Genomic DNA, 16691 nt, shown 5'->3' with positions numbered 1-16691 from the left:
CAACTCCAATGTGACCTCATGTTAACCAATTACATCTGTGATGACCCTATTTCCAAACAGGTCACATTCTGAGGTACTGGGGGTTAGGACTTCAACATATGATTGGGGGGTGGGCACAATTCAATCCATAACAATTATCTTATAAGGAAAAGGTTCTTTTCCTATGTGATTAAGGATCTTGAGATGGGGAGATTACCCTGGATTATGTGGGGGGGGGCCCTAAACCCAGTCACAAGTATCTTTATAAGGGAGAGGCAGAAAGAGATTAGATACACACAGAAGAGGACCATGTGATCTCCATGTGACCATGATGGCAGAGATTGGAGTAATGCGGCCACGAGTAAAGGAATGCCAGCAGCCACTAGAAGCTGGAAGAGGCAAGGAATGAATTCTCCCCTAGAGCCTCCAGAGGGAATACAGCCCTACTGACACTTTGATTTTGGCCCAATGAAACAGATTCTGATTCTGGCCTCCAGAAGTGTGAGAGAGTATATTTCTATTTTTGTTAAGCCATTCAGTTTGTGGTAATTTGTTACAGCAGCCATAGGAAACTTTTACATCCCTAGAGCCTCACACAGCTCTGCCTACACCTTAATTTTAGCCCATAAGACCTATTGTGGACTTCTCACATCCAGAACTGTAAATAACAGATTTGCATTGTCTCAAGACACTAACTTTGTGGTACTTTGTTTTATTAGTGATAGGAAAATGCAGAGGGAACTTCTTCAACTTGATAAAGAATATCTACAAAAACCTACAACAGACATTATATTTAATGGTAAAAGACTGAATATTTTCCCCATAAGACTGGGAACAAGGAAAGGATTCCACTACCACCAGTCTGAAAGTGCTGGGAGTTCTAGCCAATGCAATAAGGCAAGAAAAGGAAATAAAAAGCATTCATATCAGAAAAGAAGAAATAAAACTGTCCCTTTTTGCAGATTACATGATTATGTAGAAAATTCCATGGAATCTACAAAAAAAAATTATTAGAATAAAAGACTTAAGCAAGGTCACGGGATACAAAATAAAAACACACAAAAATCAATTCTATTTCTACAAATGAACATGTGGACACCATTAATTTAAAATAAAACACCATTTATAATCACTCAAAAAAAATGAAATCCTTAGATGTAAATCTAACAACACATGTTCAGGACTTGTATGATGAAAACCACACAATGCTGATGAAAGAACTCAAAGAAGATCTAAATAACTGGAGAGATACACACACCATCTTTGTGATATCAAAAATCCCTATCAAAATCCTAGCAAGTTTTTTTGTAGATATAGACAAAATTAGTCTACGGAAAGGCAAAGGAACTAGAATAGCTAAAAAAAACTTTGAAAAAGAAGAATAAAGTGGGAGGAATCAGTCTACTCAATTTCAAGACTTACTATATAGCTACAGTAATCACTCTGTGTGGTATGGCAGAGAGACAGACACATAGATCAATAGAACAGATTAGAGAACCCAGAAAAAGACCCAGACAAATATGCCCAACTTACTAGGTGCAAACATAATTCAATGGAGGAAAGAGAGACTTTTAAACAAACAATGCTGGAGCAATTAGACATCCATAGGCAAAAAAATATATATACCGCAATCTAAGTCTCACATCTTATACAAATATTAACTCAAAATGGATTACAAACTTAAATGTAAAACATAAAACTTTCATCAAAAAACATAGGATAAAATCTTTAGGATCTAAGGGGTAGGCAAAGAGTTCCTGGACTTGACACCAAAAACACAGTCTATAAAAAGAAACTCTGATAAATTGGACTTCATCAAAATGAAAACTTTTGTGCAAAGGTCACTATCAAGAAAGTGAAAAGACTATCCACAGAAAGGGAGAAAATATTTGCAAATCATATCTGACAAGGGTATAGTATCCAAATATATAAAGAACTCTTACAACTCAACACCAAAACAACCCAATTCAAAAATGGGCAAAGGACTAAAGTAGATATTTCTCCAAAGAAGATATACAAATGCCCAATAAGCACATGAAAAGATGCTCAACATTACCAGCCATTAGGGAAATGCAAATCAAAACCACAGTGAGATTCCACTTCACACCAAGATGCCTATAATAAAAAAAAAAGAAAGAAAAAGAAAATAACAAGTATTGGTGAAGATTTGGAGAAACTGGAAGCCTCATACATTGCTGGTGGGAATGTAAAAATGGGCAGCCACTGTGGAAAACAGTTTAGTGGTTTCTCAATAAATTAAACATAGAATTACCATATGACCCACTAATTCCACTCCTGGGTATAATATACCCAAAAACATTGAAAACAAGTGTTCTAACAAAAACTTGTACACAAATATTCACAGTAGCACTATTCACAAAAGCCAAAAGGTGAAAACAAACCAAATGTCCATCAACTGATGAACGAATAAACAAAATGTGGTATGTCTTACCACATTTAGCCATATTGTTATTGGCTATTTAGCCATAAAATAGAATATTATTATATTCTAATATGGAATATTATTTCACCATAAAAAGGAATGAAGTACTAATACATGCTGCAACATAATGACTCTTAAAAACATTATACTTAGTGAAAGAAGCCAGTCACAGAAGACCTCATATTATATGATTCCATGTATTTCGAGTCAGAAAATCCATTGAAACAGAAAGCAGACTAGCGTTGACAGGAGCTAGAGGGAGGGCAAAATGAGAAGTGACTGCTTAATGAGTATGGGATTTCCTTTTGTAGTAATGAAAATGTTCTGGAACTAGATAGTGGTGATAGCTGCACAACATTGTGAATGTACTAAATGTCACTACTGGTAAATTTTATATTATGTGTATTTTACCATAATTTTAAATATACATCCCTCAAACTGCAGGCACGATTGAATGGCGCTATCTTTCCTTGTTTAGGTTAGCACAAGAAAGTCAACTCAAAATTTCTAAGAAATCAATCATTCCAGATTTTAATTATGAAGTACAGAGCAAGGTTCTATTGTCAGTCCAGGGTCTGTACCCACCAACCAGGCAGTCCTCTTCACAGGAATCCCTTCAGAGCACTTCTGCCTCTAGGATAATGAAGCTTCCAAAATGTGGATTTCTTAAAAATTCAAATTAATCGTCGCAAATGAGAGACTCCATCTAGGCAAGCCTCTCTGTTTATTCAACAAGCCCCCTTTTCTGGGCTTCTCCATTCTGAGGATGTCTAGCTATAAGATTGGAAACTGAATGATCCAGGCCCTCCAGCTTTTCTGGTCATAGTAAAAGTCACACTGTTGACCTGGCTGTCAGCCATCTAGGCTCTACTCTCTAAAAAGGAAGTCAATTAGGAGGAAACCCCGAGCTAATAGAACTCAAATTCCCCTTCTGTTCTTCTTCCTAGATTTGTGTGTTATATTTAGCTCCCTCCATCTGCTGAAATGGTGAGAATATTGTTTCTCTCCACCTTACCTTGAGAGCACATAAGTGAATTTCCATTTTCTCTTGCCATTACAAAAAAAAGGGCCAAATCTGAAGGGAACATTTTCCTCATTTCGGCCATACTAGGCTGGTGCTGGTCTGCTGCAGTCAGCCTGAGAAGAACCGGTTGAATCTCTACAATCCCAGGAGACAAGCCCAGTCCTTCCTAAAACAGCTCTCATTTGTGATGCCACCCGTAGCTCACAACCACAACTGCCAATCAGAGTCCTAGACCAGAATTAGGAAGAAGAATGGAGGCTGTTCCACCTCTGAATGCCCACATCAACTCTGTCAGGAAGAACAGGGGGTTCTAAGCTTAGAGATGAAGGTACAAGAAACTCACTCGGCTAGAGAACAGGACCAAGGATAAATGTGACCCAAGTCAGTCACTGACCTAACTGTCTAAGCCTGAACTCCAGATACTCGAGAGAAATCCCATGAACTCTGAAACCTGTCTGCAACAGAATGCTTGCCAGCAGCCAACATCCATTTTCATCCAGCCCCAGTTTCCACACTGCTTCAGACCCAGCAAGCAGAAGAGAAAGCTGAGACTCGTACTATTTCTCGACTTCTTGTTGAATCATTTGAAGGAAATTTGGTCCTGGAAATAAGGTTTCTAATAACTTCTTTCAATCATGCCCAATCCTGAGCTGAATTGGACAAAACAAATTTCTGACTTTCAGTGAAGCCCTTATGCTCAACATTTTGGATAATTCCACAGAGTTCTCAGGGCCCTCAGAAAAATGCTCTACCCTTAGAAAAAATAATGCTAGCACCTGGGTGTCTTGGCTTTTCATCTCTGCATGCTGAAGGGAGCACCTAGCCAGTGGAGGAAAAATTGGGGGCCTGTTGGCTTCTCAGCTAGTTGGGGGCCGAGGGCACAGGGCCTAGCCACAGCTGCAGCACAGGAAGAGTGGAGGTTTGCTTGCAGTTCAGAAGTTTATTAGCAAATGAGTTTGGGCCAACTGGTGTTTACATGCTTGATCACTACAGCCCTGGTGTCCTGGCTGCAGGAGGGGAAGAGGGCTTGCTGCTCTGCTGGTCACCGTGATGTCACCCCAGGAAAACGATGGGCTTCTCTCCTGGGTCCAAGGTGCCAGGGATGAGAGCCTGTGCTATATCAGAGAGACTCCACTTCTGTTTCCAGTGCCTGGGCTGGGGAGATGAGAGTTTTTAGTATCTCCGTGTAGTAGGGGCCAAACACCTGCTGATTGTGATGTGTTAGGTTGACAAACTTTTGGCCCAGTTCTGCCAGTTCTGCCTCAATGAGAGTAAGGCCTCCAGGGAGGTCTAACAGAGACCGCTGCACACCAAGAACCAAACAGCATTTGAGAAACAAATGGATCCGCTGATCTGTGAGCAGGAAAAGACAGAGAGAAGAGAAAGGGCAAACAACTTTCAGGGAGAAACATCGCCCCTGCACTCTACTCACCCAAGTTCTAAGTTAACTGAGATATTCACTAACCTACCCACTCACCTAGAAATGAGGAAATTTGTTTTGTTTTGTTTGGGAAGAGGGCTGCTACCTAGCTCCCAAGGACAAAGCAGAGATCAAAAATTAGTGGGCCTGGGGCCGGCCCGGTGGCGCAAGCGGTTAAGTGCGCGCGCTCCGCTGCGGCGGCCCGGGGTTCGCTGGTTTGGATCCCAGGCGCGCACCGACGCACTGCTTGGCAAGCCATGCTGTGGCGGCGTCCCATATAAAGTGGAGGAAGATGGGCACAGATGTTAGCCCAGGGCCGTCTTCCTCAGCAAAAAAAAAGAGGAGGATTGGCGGATGTTAGCACAGGGCTGATCTCCTCACAAAAAAAAAAAAAAAAAAAAATTAGTGGGCTAGTAAGTTTCTGACTATTCAAAAGATGAAGTATCCATCAGTTAGATCCTAGTGAGTATTTAACATAACAGGAGGATCTTAGATTGAGATGGCTGAGGTTAAGAGCAAGGCCAAGTTCATGGGCTCTGTTCCCACATGGGACCTGGGAATCCCTGCTACGGGAATATGTCCTCCAGCCTAATTCAACATCAGTTTCATGTTGGTAAGGGGTGGATGTCACACATCTTGGACTGCAGTCAGAAAATGACCCAGACTTAGCGGTTAAGTGCACGCGCTTCACTACTGGCGGCCCGGGTTCGGATCCCGGGCACGCACCAACGCACCCCTTCTCCGGCCATGCTGAGATGGCATCCCACATACAGCAACTAGAAGGATGTGCAACTATGACATACAACTATCTACTGCATCTTTGGGGGGAAAAAAAAAGGAGGAGGATTGGCAATACATGTTAGCTCAGAGCCGGTCTTCTTCAGCAAAAAGAGGAGGATTAGCATGGATGTTAGCTCAGGGCTGATCTTCCTCACACACAAAAAATAAATAAATAAAAAATAAATAAATAGAAAATGACCCAGAAGGCGAGGGATGACTTAACCAAGTTAGTTGGGCAATATGCCACATCTGGAAGTCATGAATTTCTGGGTGCAAATCTTCCTTAGAATCATAGTCAGTCTTAAAACTAAAACAGATATATTTTCAACCTAGCATTTTAAAAAAACTAAAGCCTAAACAGTGACTTGCCCAATGATTGTGCCTTTTATTGTTCAATGGTTCAGTAACTGACTTCCAGGGTTGGGATCTACCTCTACCCTCACCCCACAGGTATGCTCACCAATGACACTGCGGACACAGTTCTCCTTCGTGGCAATGTTCTGGAGCTGTCCTATCAGAGATGCTGTGTTGTCACTGCTCAGAGCAGCAAGGCCCATGTTCCTGAGGCTTTGATGGATTTCCTGAGACACCTGTTCACTCACAGTCAGCATAGCCTCCTCAGGCCTAGACCGTGAAGGAGAGTAAGCTGGCACCCAGCGGGTGGCCCTGCCATAGCCCCAGAGCCCGGGCAGCACCACACCAGAAGCTGGGCCCGTGTGAGGGAGACTCCCAGCCATCCTCCTGCCCTCTCCCCAGCCCCTGGCAGCAGCAGAGCCTACTGGGTAGGGTCAGTGTCTTCACTGTTACCCTCAAGATACTGATAATTCTATATATGATACCATGTTCTACTTCACAGAAAACAAGAGAAACCATAAAATCAAATCTGGACAAGAGTTTGGCTCTGCCTTGGATCCGCTCAGTATTCTTTAGCCCCATGGAATTTATATATACGTATATACATTGTTAAGACTTTCTTGGACGTTTCTGTGATCATTTGTCCTACTCTCACCAATTACAATGAGAAACCTGGCCTTCTGATGCCTCTTTTCCCTTTAGTGTGATGCCATACACACAGGGGATGATCATCAATACTGCTGACAGACTGATCCACTCCCAGATATACAAGGCCAGGCCACTGTCATCCACTCAACTAGATAATGACTCCTTTGTTGCAAACAAGATAATGAATCATTTTGCAGCAAACTATCCTCATACTACTCTTTTTGGAAGAAAATTTTATTTTTCTTTGTCAGAAGCCTCAAGACCACTTATGGAAAGATACCCACAATCTTTGTTGATGGTTCCAAAGTGCCTATCTGTGGTTTGTGGTGGAACGTAAGCAATCATATATTACCTGCCTATATCCTCACACCACATATAATCTTCTACTCGAAAAAACCTCTATGAAGCTCACCTGGAGTTAAACTCCTCCGTCAGGGCTTTGGTTATGCGTTTCAGCTTATCCACAAACTGAGGTGAGCCAAACAGAACATTGCCAGAGAAACTACTGGCCACTAGCAAGACTGAGGCCAGGATGGTTAACTGTTGCAACTGGGACTTGAGCTCCTGCAGCCAGGTTCTGTCCATCAGCAGGGTCTGGGGAAGCAGGGAGGGGCAGGCTGTAAGGAGAGGCGAGTCCTGATGGAAGTCCTAAACACAAAACAACAAGGCAGTGCCCCCCAGTCCTACCTCCGGGAACTCTTCATTTTCAGGGTCCCAGAGAAGAAGGTTCAGGAAGCCCTGGGACAGCACCATTGCGGGGCTGAGAGGCTCTGGGCTATTGGCTGCCTCATTTGGAGAGGGGCAGGCCATGCTGGAGGAGTTGGGATTGTCAGGGCAAGTCAGAGGCAGTGCGGTGAGGTCTGCTGCGGCTTGGGTCAGCCATTTGGTGGTGTGATCGAGGAGGCCTACGACAGGACAGTGTGTAAGCACCTCAGCATCTGCATCCTGAGGCTTCAAGACTTAACGTTCTTTTCAAGATATACTCCTGGTCAATAAATAAATGCTTGGTCTTTCTGTCTTGGATAACTGTTCCTTCTCCCTCCCCCTACCTGAGGGAGAAACTTTCTGTTCCTAAAAAGAAGCCCAGTACTAACATCATAAAAGTCAGACCCAAGGTCATATCTTCCCACTCCTGCCCTCGAGTTATATACATACCCGGCTGCTTGTTGAGGAGTTCCTGGAATTTAGCCCGTTCATACCAGATAGAATGCTCCTGCAGGTGGGGCTGAAGGCTTTGGATGGTGTAGTTCACCATGTCCATTTTCATCAGACCCAGAACCTGGAAGATCCCCCTGACACAGAAGAAAACAGAATATTTATACTATGAAAGGAAATCTAGCGAGAGGGAAACCTCCACAAGGAGTCATTAAATCACTGTATTCTAGAATTAGGAGGGGCTTTAAAACTAACAGTCTCGCCTCCTAAATTTACGAAAGATGACGTGTGGCCTAGGACCCAAGGCCCAGAGTGAGTGAGTGGCAGAGCTAAGAAGCACAGATAAGTGTCTGGGCCTTGAAGCCTTCATGCCAGATCTCCTCCCACAATAGCCATTCTGTTGTCTCTTAAAAAAGGTAATCAGCGAGAGGAAACACACCAGCATACTAACAATTCTCTCTGGGAAGTGGGATTATAGGTGATGCTGGTTTTGATGCTATTTCTAGGACGATCACTTTTTTTTTTTTTTTTTTTTGTGAGGAGATCAGCCCTGTGCTAACATCTGCCAATCCTCCTCTTTTTTTGCTGAGGAAGACTGGCCCTGGGCTAACATCCGTGCCCTTCTTCCTCCACTTTATATGGGATGCCACCACAGCATGGCTTGCCAAGCAGCGCGTCGGTGCGTGCCCAGGATCTGAACCAGTGACCCCCGGGCCGCCGCAGCGGAGCGCACGCACTTAACTGCTTGCGCCACCGGGCCGGCCCCCAGATCACTTTTTTTGTTTTTTTTTTTTTTTTTGTAACTTTTTGGGCCTTGGTTTCTATAGCTATAAAATAAGGATAACCTCCCATCCCTGTCCCTTCACACTGCATGAACTGCAACAAGAAAACCTGGGAAAGGGATGTTTGAACTCCTTGGAAGAAAAAATTATGTACTTTAATGTTCTAAGGTGGGATGTTATATAGGGGCCCAATCAATCTAAGGATAACCAGAGGGCCCTGCAAGGCCATCTTTGGAAAAGAAAAGCTAACTGGCCAGAGAGGAGAAAAGAGGAGTTAGTCAGGTCTTCAACAGGGAAGAGCCAGCCACGACAGGGGCTATCATCCAGTGTCTTGCCCAGCTTTTCCTGGCCCAGGGACCGAGGCACGTTTCAGGGGACAGCAGTCAAGTTTCACACCTCAGTAACCGAACAGGATCTGTAATGTTCTCTAGCTTCTGCACTGCTTCATCTCGAACTGGCGCACACAGCAAAGCCATCATGTTGAGAATATACTTAGAGAGATGAGGAACATTTAGGGCCCCACGCTCTGCTTCCTGCTTGAGGAGGTCCACGTCCAGAGCTTCTTCAATCTCACTTCTTAGGCGGTTCTGGCGTGGTAACAGCAGTGATAACAAGATCTGCTCAGGAAAGAAAGTCAAAGAAGGAATTGCATTCTGTTTAGAGCCCCAAATTTCTCTAATGGACAACCCCTTCAGCCAAAGACATCCCAGCCTATGTCTTTTAAGGATCAAGAAGTCGGGTCCCTAAATTTCCTATAGAATATTATTTATCTTTGTTTAGATGCCAATCATAGTTTAAGGCTTCAGGGGATCAACTACAGCAATAGTATATCATTTTCTAGGCAGAATGAAATAAAGAGATGAATAAAATCAAGGAGTGTGATAAAAAGAAATGCAAGGTACAACAAATGTAAAATACACACCATCACATGGTGATGAGGTGCTCTTAATTTTAAAGAGCAGGCATTTTTGAGAATATTTTACTTCCAAGGGAAAGGACGAAGTCGGCAAAGGAACTGTTAAGAGTCACTGGAATAGCCTATTAACCCAAAAATATAAGTTCCCTGTGAACAGAGACTCTCTTATTTATCTCTGTGACTCTGTAACATATAGAACACGGGAGGGGTGAGGGATGGGGTTCAAGGAACATTTGTTTAACTGAATGGAATACTGTGTTGTCATAGCAAGATCCCAACTGTTTAGCTTCATCTTAAATAAAATGAAAGTTGCTCCATACTATCTATTTAAATGGTAAACTATGCCAGTTTATCAATTTGGAGACTCAGTTCCAAGTCCACCGTCTGTGCCTACTCTGTGAAAACAGAGCTCGGCCCTTCAAATATTTTTCCTTTGCTGGCTAGTACAATGTTAAGTTTTGTTAGTAGAGGGTGCTCAAGAGATACTGCAAGAGGAAGAGGTCTTCCTCCCTGGCTCTGGTGTGCTCCTCCTCAGCAAGCTCCTGCAGCACTGCAGCTTCTCTTGTTCAATTTACTATCTGGTTTCTTTCTCCTGCTGGGACTCTGACTGATACAAAATAGGTACCATGAGTGAGGTTTGAACTCAAATGGCCACATGTCCATTGGATCTGATAAGCAGGAAGTAGCAAGTACTTTAGATGCCTTAGAAAAACACGCAAACTAGAGGATGGCAGATAATCCCCACAAAGATTCAGCAGCCCATCACCTCAGCGAAGTTGCTAGAGCTTCAGTGGTCTAGACTTGTCAAGCTATCCCCTCCAAAGTGAAAGACAAGTTCCTATATCTTAAACCACTCACCATGAAAAAAGAGGCACAACACCTGTAGGCCTTTTGGATTTTCAAGGCAACATACACCACATTTGAGTTTGCTACTGCAACACCCATTTAGAGTCACTCACGAGGTTGCCAATTTCAAGTGGGAAACAGCAAGAGTAGGCTCTGCAGCAAGTTCAGGCTGCTGTACAAGCTGTTCTACCGTTTGGGCCTTATGATCCAGCAAATTCAATGATACCTGTAGTGTCTATAGCTATTAAGGATACTGTATAGAGCCTCTGCCAATCACCAATAGGAACACCACAGCACAGACCTCTAGGATTTTCGAGCAAATCTGTGCCCTCTTCCACAGATAACTATTTGCCTTTTGAGAAACAGTTTCTGTCTTGCTCCTGGGCCTTGGAAGAAAGTAAACATCTAACCATAGGACATCAAGTGACCACGTGGCCTGAGCTTCCCATGAGGAACTAGGTGTCGTCTGACCTGCCTAGCCATAAGATTGGACATGCATCACAGCAATCTGTCATCAGATGAAAACGGCCCATAAGAGACCATGTATATACTGGTATAGGACAGACACACAGACTAAAAGAATAGAGAGTCAAGAAGTAAAACCTGGATATATGGCGAAATGATTTTTGAAAACAATGCCAAGATCATTCAAAGGGAAAGGACAGTCAACTCAAAATGGATCAAAGACTTAAACATAAGAGCTAAAATTATGAAACTCTTAGAAGAAAACATAGGGGTAAATCTCCACAATCTTGGATTTGGCAGAAGCAACCAAAGACTAGATAAATTGGACTTCACCAAAATTAAAACCTTTATGCATCAAAGGGCACGTTCAAGAAATTGAGGGGTCAGCCCCATGGCCTAGTAGTTAAGTTCGGTGTGCTCCACTTCGATGGCCCAAGTTCGGATCCCAGGCACGAACCTACACCACTCGTCAGCAACCATGCTGTGGCAGCAACCCATATACAAAATAGAGGAAGGCTGGCACAGATGTTAGCTCAGGGCAAATCTTCCTCAAGCAAAAAGAGGAAGATCGGCAACAGATGTTAGCTCGGGGCAAATCTTCCTCAGCCAAAAAAATTAAAAAAAGACTACCCACAGAACGAATAAAATATTTGTAAAACATTTATCTGACAAGGGTCATCCAGAATATTCAAAGAACTCTTACAACTTAATAACAAAAAGACAACTGAATTTAAAAATGGGCAAAGGACTTAAGTAAACATTTCTCCAAAGGCATAAATGGGCAACAAGCACACAAAAAGATGCTCAACATCATTAGCCATTAGGGAAAGACAAATCAAAACCACAATGAGATTCTACTTCACACCCACTAAGATGTCTATAATTTAAATTAAAAAAAAAAAAAACAAGGAAAATAAGTGCTGGTGAAAATGTGGAGAAACTAGAACCCTCACACGTTGCTGGTGGGAATGTAAAATGGTGTAGCCGTTGTGGAAAACAGTTTAGTGGTTTCTCAATAAATTAAACATAGAATTACCATATGACTCAGCAATTCCACTCCTGGGTATATACCCAAAAGAATGGAAAACAAGTGTTCAAACAAAAACTTGTACACAGATGAATATAGGAGCACTCCCCACGATAGCAAAAATGTGAAAAAAAATACAAATGCCCATCAACAGATGAAGGGATAAACAAAATGTGGTATATCCATACAATGTAATTGTATCCAGCCATAAAAATGAATGAAATTCTGTCACATGCTTACAACATGGACGAACCTTGAAAACATTATGCTAAAGTGAAATGTGTCATACACAAAAGGACAAATGTTGTATGATTCCACTTACATGAGGTACCTAGAAGAGTCAAATTCATAGAGACAGAAAATAAAATAAAGGTTACCAGGCACTGGGGGAAGAGAGGAATGAGGAGTTATTGTTTAATGGGTACAGTTTCTGTTTGGGAAGATGAAAACATTCTGGAAATGGATAGTGGTGATGGTTGCACAACAATGTGAATATACTTAACACCACTGAATTGTAACACTTAAAATGGTTAAAACGGTAAGAATTTTGTTATATATTTTACAACAATTAAAAAAAAAATCCTAAAAAACACAAACAAGTAAGCCCCTAATATAGTAGCATTCCTCAGGGAGGATCAGCCAGCCACCTGGTGACAGATGACTTGTCTGGACCTCTTCCATTGCGGAAGGAACAGAGATTCATCCTCACTGGAACAGACACATATTCTGGATATGGATTTGTCTTCCCTGTCTGCAATGCTTCTGTCAACACCAACATTCGTGTACTCACAGAATGCCTTATCCACTGTCCTGGGTCCTGGCATGCCCCATAGAATGCGTCTGATCAAGGAACTCCTTTTACAGCAAAGGAAGTGCAGCAACAGGTTCATACCCACGTACCCCCCACTGAGAATCGACTGGCCTTAACTGAAAAGTGGAATGGCTTATTGAAGACTCACTTACAGCATTAGTTGAGGGACAACATCCTGAAAAGAAGAGGTTCTGTCTTATAACACGCAAAATATGCTTTGCATCAGAGCCAGCCGATGGCCTAGCAGTTAACGTTCAGCATGCTCCGCTTCGGCCGCCCAGTTGCAGTTCCCGGACACGGAACCACACCACTCGTCTGTCAGCAACCACGCTGTGCCGGCAGCTCATATAGAAGAACCACAACCACCTACAACTATACACAACTACGTACTGGGGCTTTGGTGGGGGAGAAAAAAAGGAGAAGGAGGGGCCGGCCCTGTGGTGTAGTGGTTAAGTGTGCGCGCTCCGCTGCTGGTGACCCAGGTTCGGATCCTGGGTGCGCACTGACTCACCGCTTGTCAGGCCATGCTGTGGCAGCATCCTATATAAAGTGGAGGAAGATGGGCACAGATGTTAGCCCAGGGCCAGTCTTCCTCAGCAAAAAAAGAGGAGGATTGGCATGGATGTTAGCTCAGGGCTGATCTTCTCACAAAAAAAAAAAAAAAAGGAGAAGGATTGGCAACAGATGTTAGCAAAGGGCAAATCTTCTCCTATACACACACAAAAATACATATATATATATGCTTTGAATCAAAGACCACTATCTGGTGTTCTCCAAAGCCAGAATACATGGTCCCAGGGATCAAGAGGTGGAAGTAGGACTGGTTCCTCTTACTATTACACCTTATAAGCTACTTGCAGAATTTTCTTTTCCCATCCTACCAACTTTGGGCTCTGCTGATTTGTGGGGAATGTTTGCATTGGTTCCAATGAATTAGAAGATGAGACTGCCACCCTGTCATTTTGGACTCCTTATACCACTGAACCAACAGGGTAAAAAATGAGTTACTCTAGTGGCTAGAGTAACTGATCCCGAGTACCAAGGAGAACCTGGGTTGCTGCTGCACAATGAGGGCAAAAAGGACTGTACTGGAACAGAGAAGATTCTCTGAGGTGCCTCTTGGTACTTCCATACCCAATAATAAAGGTTAATGGAAAACCACAGCAAACAGCAAAAGCAAAATGCTTGAGGACTCAGACTCTTTGGCAATGAAGGTTTGGGTCACTCTACCAGATAAAGAACCCCAACCAGCTGAGGCTCTGGCTGAGGACAAGGGAAATATGGAATGAAGAGCAGAAGGAAGCCATAGATATCAACTATAGCCTCATGAACATCTACAGAATCAAATTTTCTCTTTGATTGTTAGAGGCATGTGTTTATTTATATATGCTAACCATTTTCTTCTTCTCTCTCCCTCTTCCATTATTTTATAGACCGGTTGTTGGAAGTTAACTTTACAGTTTAGCCTTTAGGTAACAGAACGTTCAATGGGACTGAATATTGAGAAGTAATACAGACAGCAATGGACACAACAACTGTTGGGATCCTGAGTCTTCTCATTTTGGGGAAAGGATGAGAACTTGTAAGACAGATAGCTATATCTTATTAGGTAGAAATAGGATTCTTTTCAGGAATTCAAATGTGTGTAGAAGGGTGCATATGGAAGCCGAGTAGCCAAAGGAACAGAATGTGACATTTATCAATTTGCCTCTCAGCTCCAAATCCATCCTTCTTTGCTCTGCTCTGAGAAAATGAAGTCAGTCCTTTAAACATTCTTCCTTTACCAGGCGGCACAATTTTAAGCTTCAGCTGTAGAGGGCACTATTAATTAGTTTTCTGTGCTGCATAACAAATTACCATAAATGTAGAGGCTTAAAACAGCGTATACATTTATCCTCTCACAGTTTCTGTGGGTCAGGAGTCCAGGCACAGTTTAACTGACTCCTTTGCTCAGGGTCTCGCAAGGCTGCAATCAAGGTGTTGGCTAGGCTGCATTCTCATTTGGAAGCTTGACTGGGGAAGAATCTGTTAGCAAGCTCATTCAAATTGTTGGCAGAATTCATTTCCTTACAGCTGTATACTTGAGGGCCCCAGCTTCTCTCTGGCTGTTGAACGGATGTTGCCCTTGGGTTCTAGAGGCCACACGCATTTCCTTGTCATGTAGCTCTCTCCACAGGCAGTTCACAACATACCTGTTTGCTTCTTCAAGGCCAGCAGAGTCTCCAGACCCCAGAAGAGTCTCTCCCCAGTCTGCTAAGACGGAGTCTTACATAATGAAATGTATTCCTGGGAGTGACAACCCATCACCTTTGCCATATTCTATTGGTTAGAGGCAAGTTACAGATCTCATCTGGACTCAAAGAGAAAGGATTATACAGGGTGTGGATCATCGGGGGTCACCTTAGGGTGTGTCCACCACATCCTAGAAAGACACTGCAAAACGCCAGAGCTCTTCTTCCTGATTCTGGAGTGCTCATTTGGCAGGCTCCTGCAGTTTGTGTGGCTTCTCCAGTAGCCAGCTCCTGCAGCCTGAGTAGCTTCTCCAGTTCTGGGCTCCAGCAGAGCCAGTGGCTGCTACTCCAGTGCCAGGCTCCTGCAGCACAAGCAACTGCTCCAGCACCCAGCTCCTGCAGTGCACAGTGGTCAGCAGCACACACAGGCCACAACTTGCCCGGGCACAGCCAGGGCCTCTCAAATGAGTCCTTGGGTGTTCTATCTCAGCCACAGGGGTACAGTGGATTCTCCTTCTATCTGATATTCTAGTATTCTTTAGAGTTCTCTTTGCTTCCTACTAGCCCAAAGCCCTTGTTTCTCCAATTCTGTTATAATAATTTTTATATTAAAACTTCCTTGTTGAAACTACTGTGTGATTTGTGTCTACTAATTAGACTCTGGCTGATTCATGGACCACGTTCAGTTAGACTTTGCTAGCCACTGATACTCCAGTGAGCTGGGGATGTCCAGGAATTTTACATCTACAACTAGAAGGTTGGTCACTCACCTCTTTTATTTCTTTCAGAAGTTCAAGAGCACAACTGAAGTCTGGGGGAGCAGCTGATAGTTGCTCTTTAAGATGGTCCCAAAAGGCATTGTGCATTGTCTCCTTGACCTTGCCTTCCAGACTGTAAGAGGGATAAACGAGCAAATTACTTTCTCTATCCAAAAACTATTGTAAGGTCATTTTCTCCTAAGCCCCAAACAAACAGCATTTGATATGATGAAAGACCATTACACTGACAGTGTCTTGACAAGAGTACAGCCATGTTTGGCTGCTCCATTGACCTACAGCCACCAGCACAAAAAGAAATATAAAAGCTGCTTTCTGCGTGGTGGGAACTGGCCCTTCTCCCATGGAGATAGTTGCAATGTGTAAAAATTTCAAGGCCTTTTGGGCGCCGCAGCCTGTGACAGACTGGCCATCTGTGCCGGGCTGGGACGATAAGCAAGGTAAACAATGCACATACACAATTACTGGGCTGGGACGACAGATGGGGGGGCGGGGCTCAGTGCACGTACGCCACTGATAACCATTTGTGCATGGGAACACTAGATGCTTGCTCTGGAAACTCTGTAACTGCTTATATAAACTGCTGGAGACTGAGACCCGGTGAGAGTTCCACCTGTGGAGGGGACGCCTTGCCCAGGACGTGTGAGTCCCGCCCAGCCGTGTCGATTGACAGGACTCTCCCGGCAGTGGGGCGTGGATGTTGTAATTGATTTATTGTGAAGTAATTGATCTGATGTGTTCTCTTTTCGGTCAACCTGGTGTTTCTCTTTCTGGTTGATTTGTGTCATTTCCCTTCAGTCGATCTGGTGTTTCCCTTTCCGATCGATCTGATGTTTTTCCCTCTTATATGACCTATTTGGATCTGCTGCTATCTCAGCCGATGTAGATGTTTTCCCTTTCCAGTCGAGCTGGTGTTTTTTCCCTCATTATTTGACCTATTCGGATCTGTTTGCGGACTATCGCCTTTACTATCCTCTATATAATAAAATATACCTTCAGTCCATTTGTTTGGAGTGGAAAGTTTTTTTTACATC

The 16691-nt window shown here is 43.3% G+C and overlaps 1 protein-coding gene across 11 annotated transcripts in view; it reads right to left on the bottom strand.

Moving 5' to 3' along the window:
- Positions 1-16691, bottom strand: part of TCP11 (t-complex 11) — a 35086-nt gene that overhangs the window by 9097 nt on the left and 9298 nt on the right. For 7 of the 11 annotated variants that reach the window (XM_058554541.1, XM_058554543.1, XM_058554547.1 and 4 more), the window contains 7 exons: positions 15652-15772; positions 8982-9202; positions 7804-7940; positions 7336-7553; positions 7061-7242; positions 6107-6270; positions 2545-4799 (listed from right to left, as the gene is read on the bottom strand). In XM_058554541.1, coding sequence (XP_058410524.1) covers positions 4567-4799; positions 6107-6270; positions 7061-7242; positions 7336-7553; positions 7804-7940; positions 8982-9202; positions 15652-15772 — 1276 coding nt within the window. In that variant the 3' untranslated portion in view covers positions 2545-4566. Of the gene's footprint in view, positions 1-2544; positions 4800-6106; positions 6271-7060; positions 7243-7335; positions 7554-7803; positions 7941-8981; positions 9203-15651; positions 15773-16691 lie in introns of those variants that run through there. The other 4 variants (XM_058554548.1, XM_058554549.1, XM_058554552.1 and 1 more) reach the window with 4 other exon arrangements.

This window comes from Diceros bicornis, chromosome 14, assembly GCF_020826845.1.
Source record: "Diceros bicornis minor isolate mBicDic1 chromosome 14, mDicBic1.mat.cur, whole genome shotgun sequence".
Lineage (NCBI taxonomy): Eukaryota > Metazoa > Chordata > Mammalia > Perissodactyla > Rhinocerotidae > Diceros > Diceros bicornis.
Note: the sequence above shows the minus strand (reverse complement) of the source record. Positions and strands in the feature narration are given on the sequence as shown.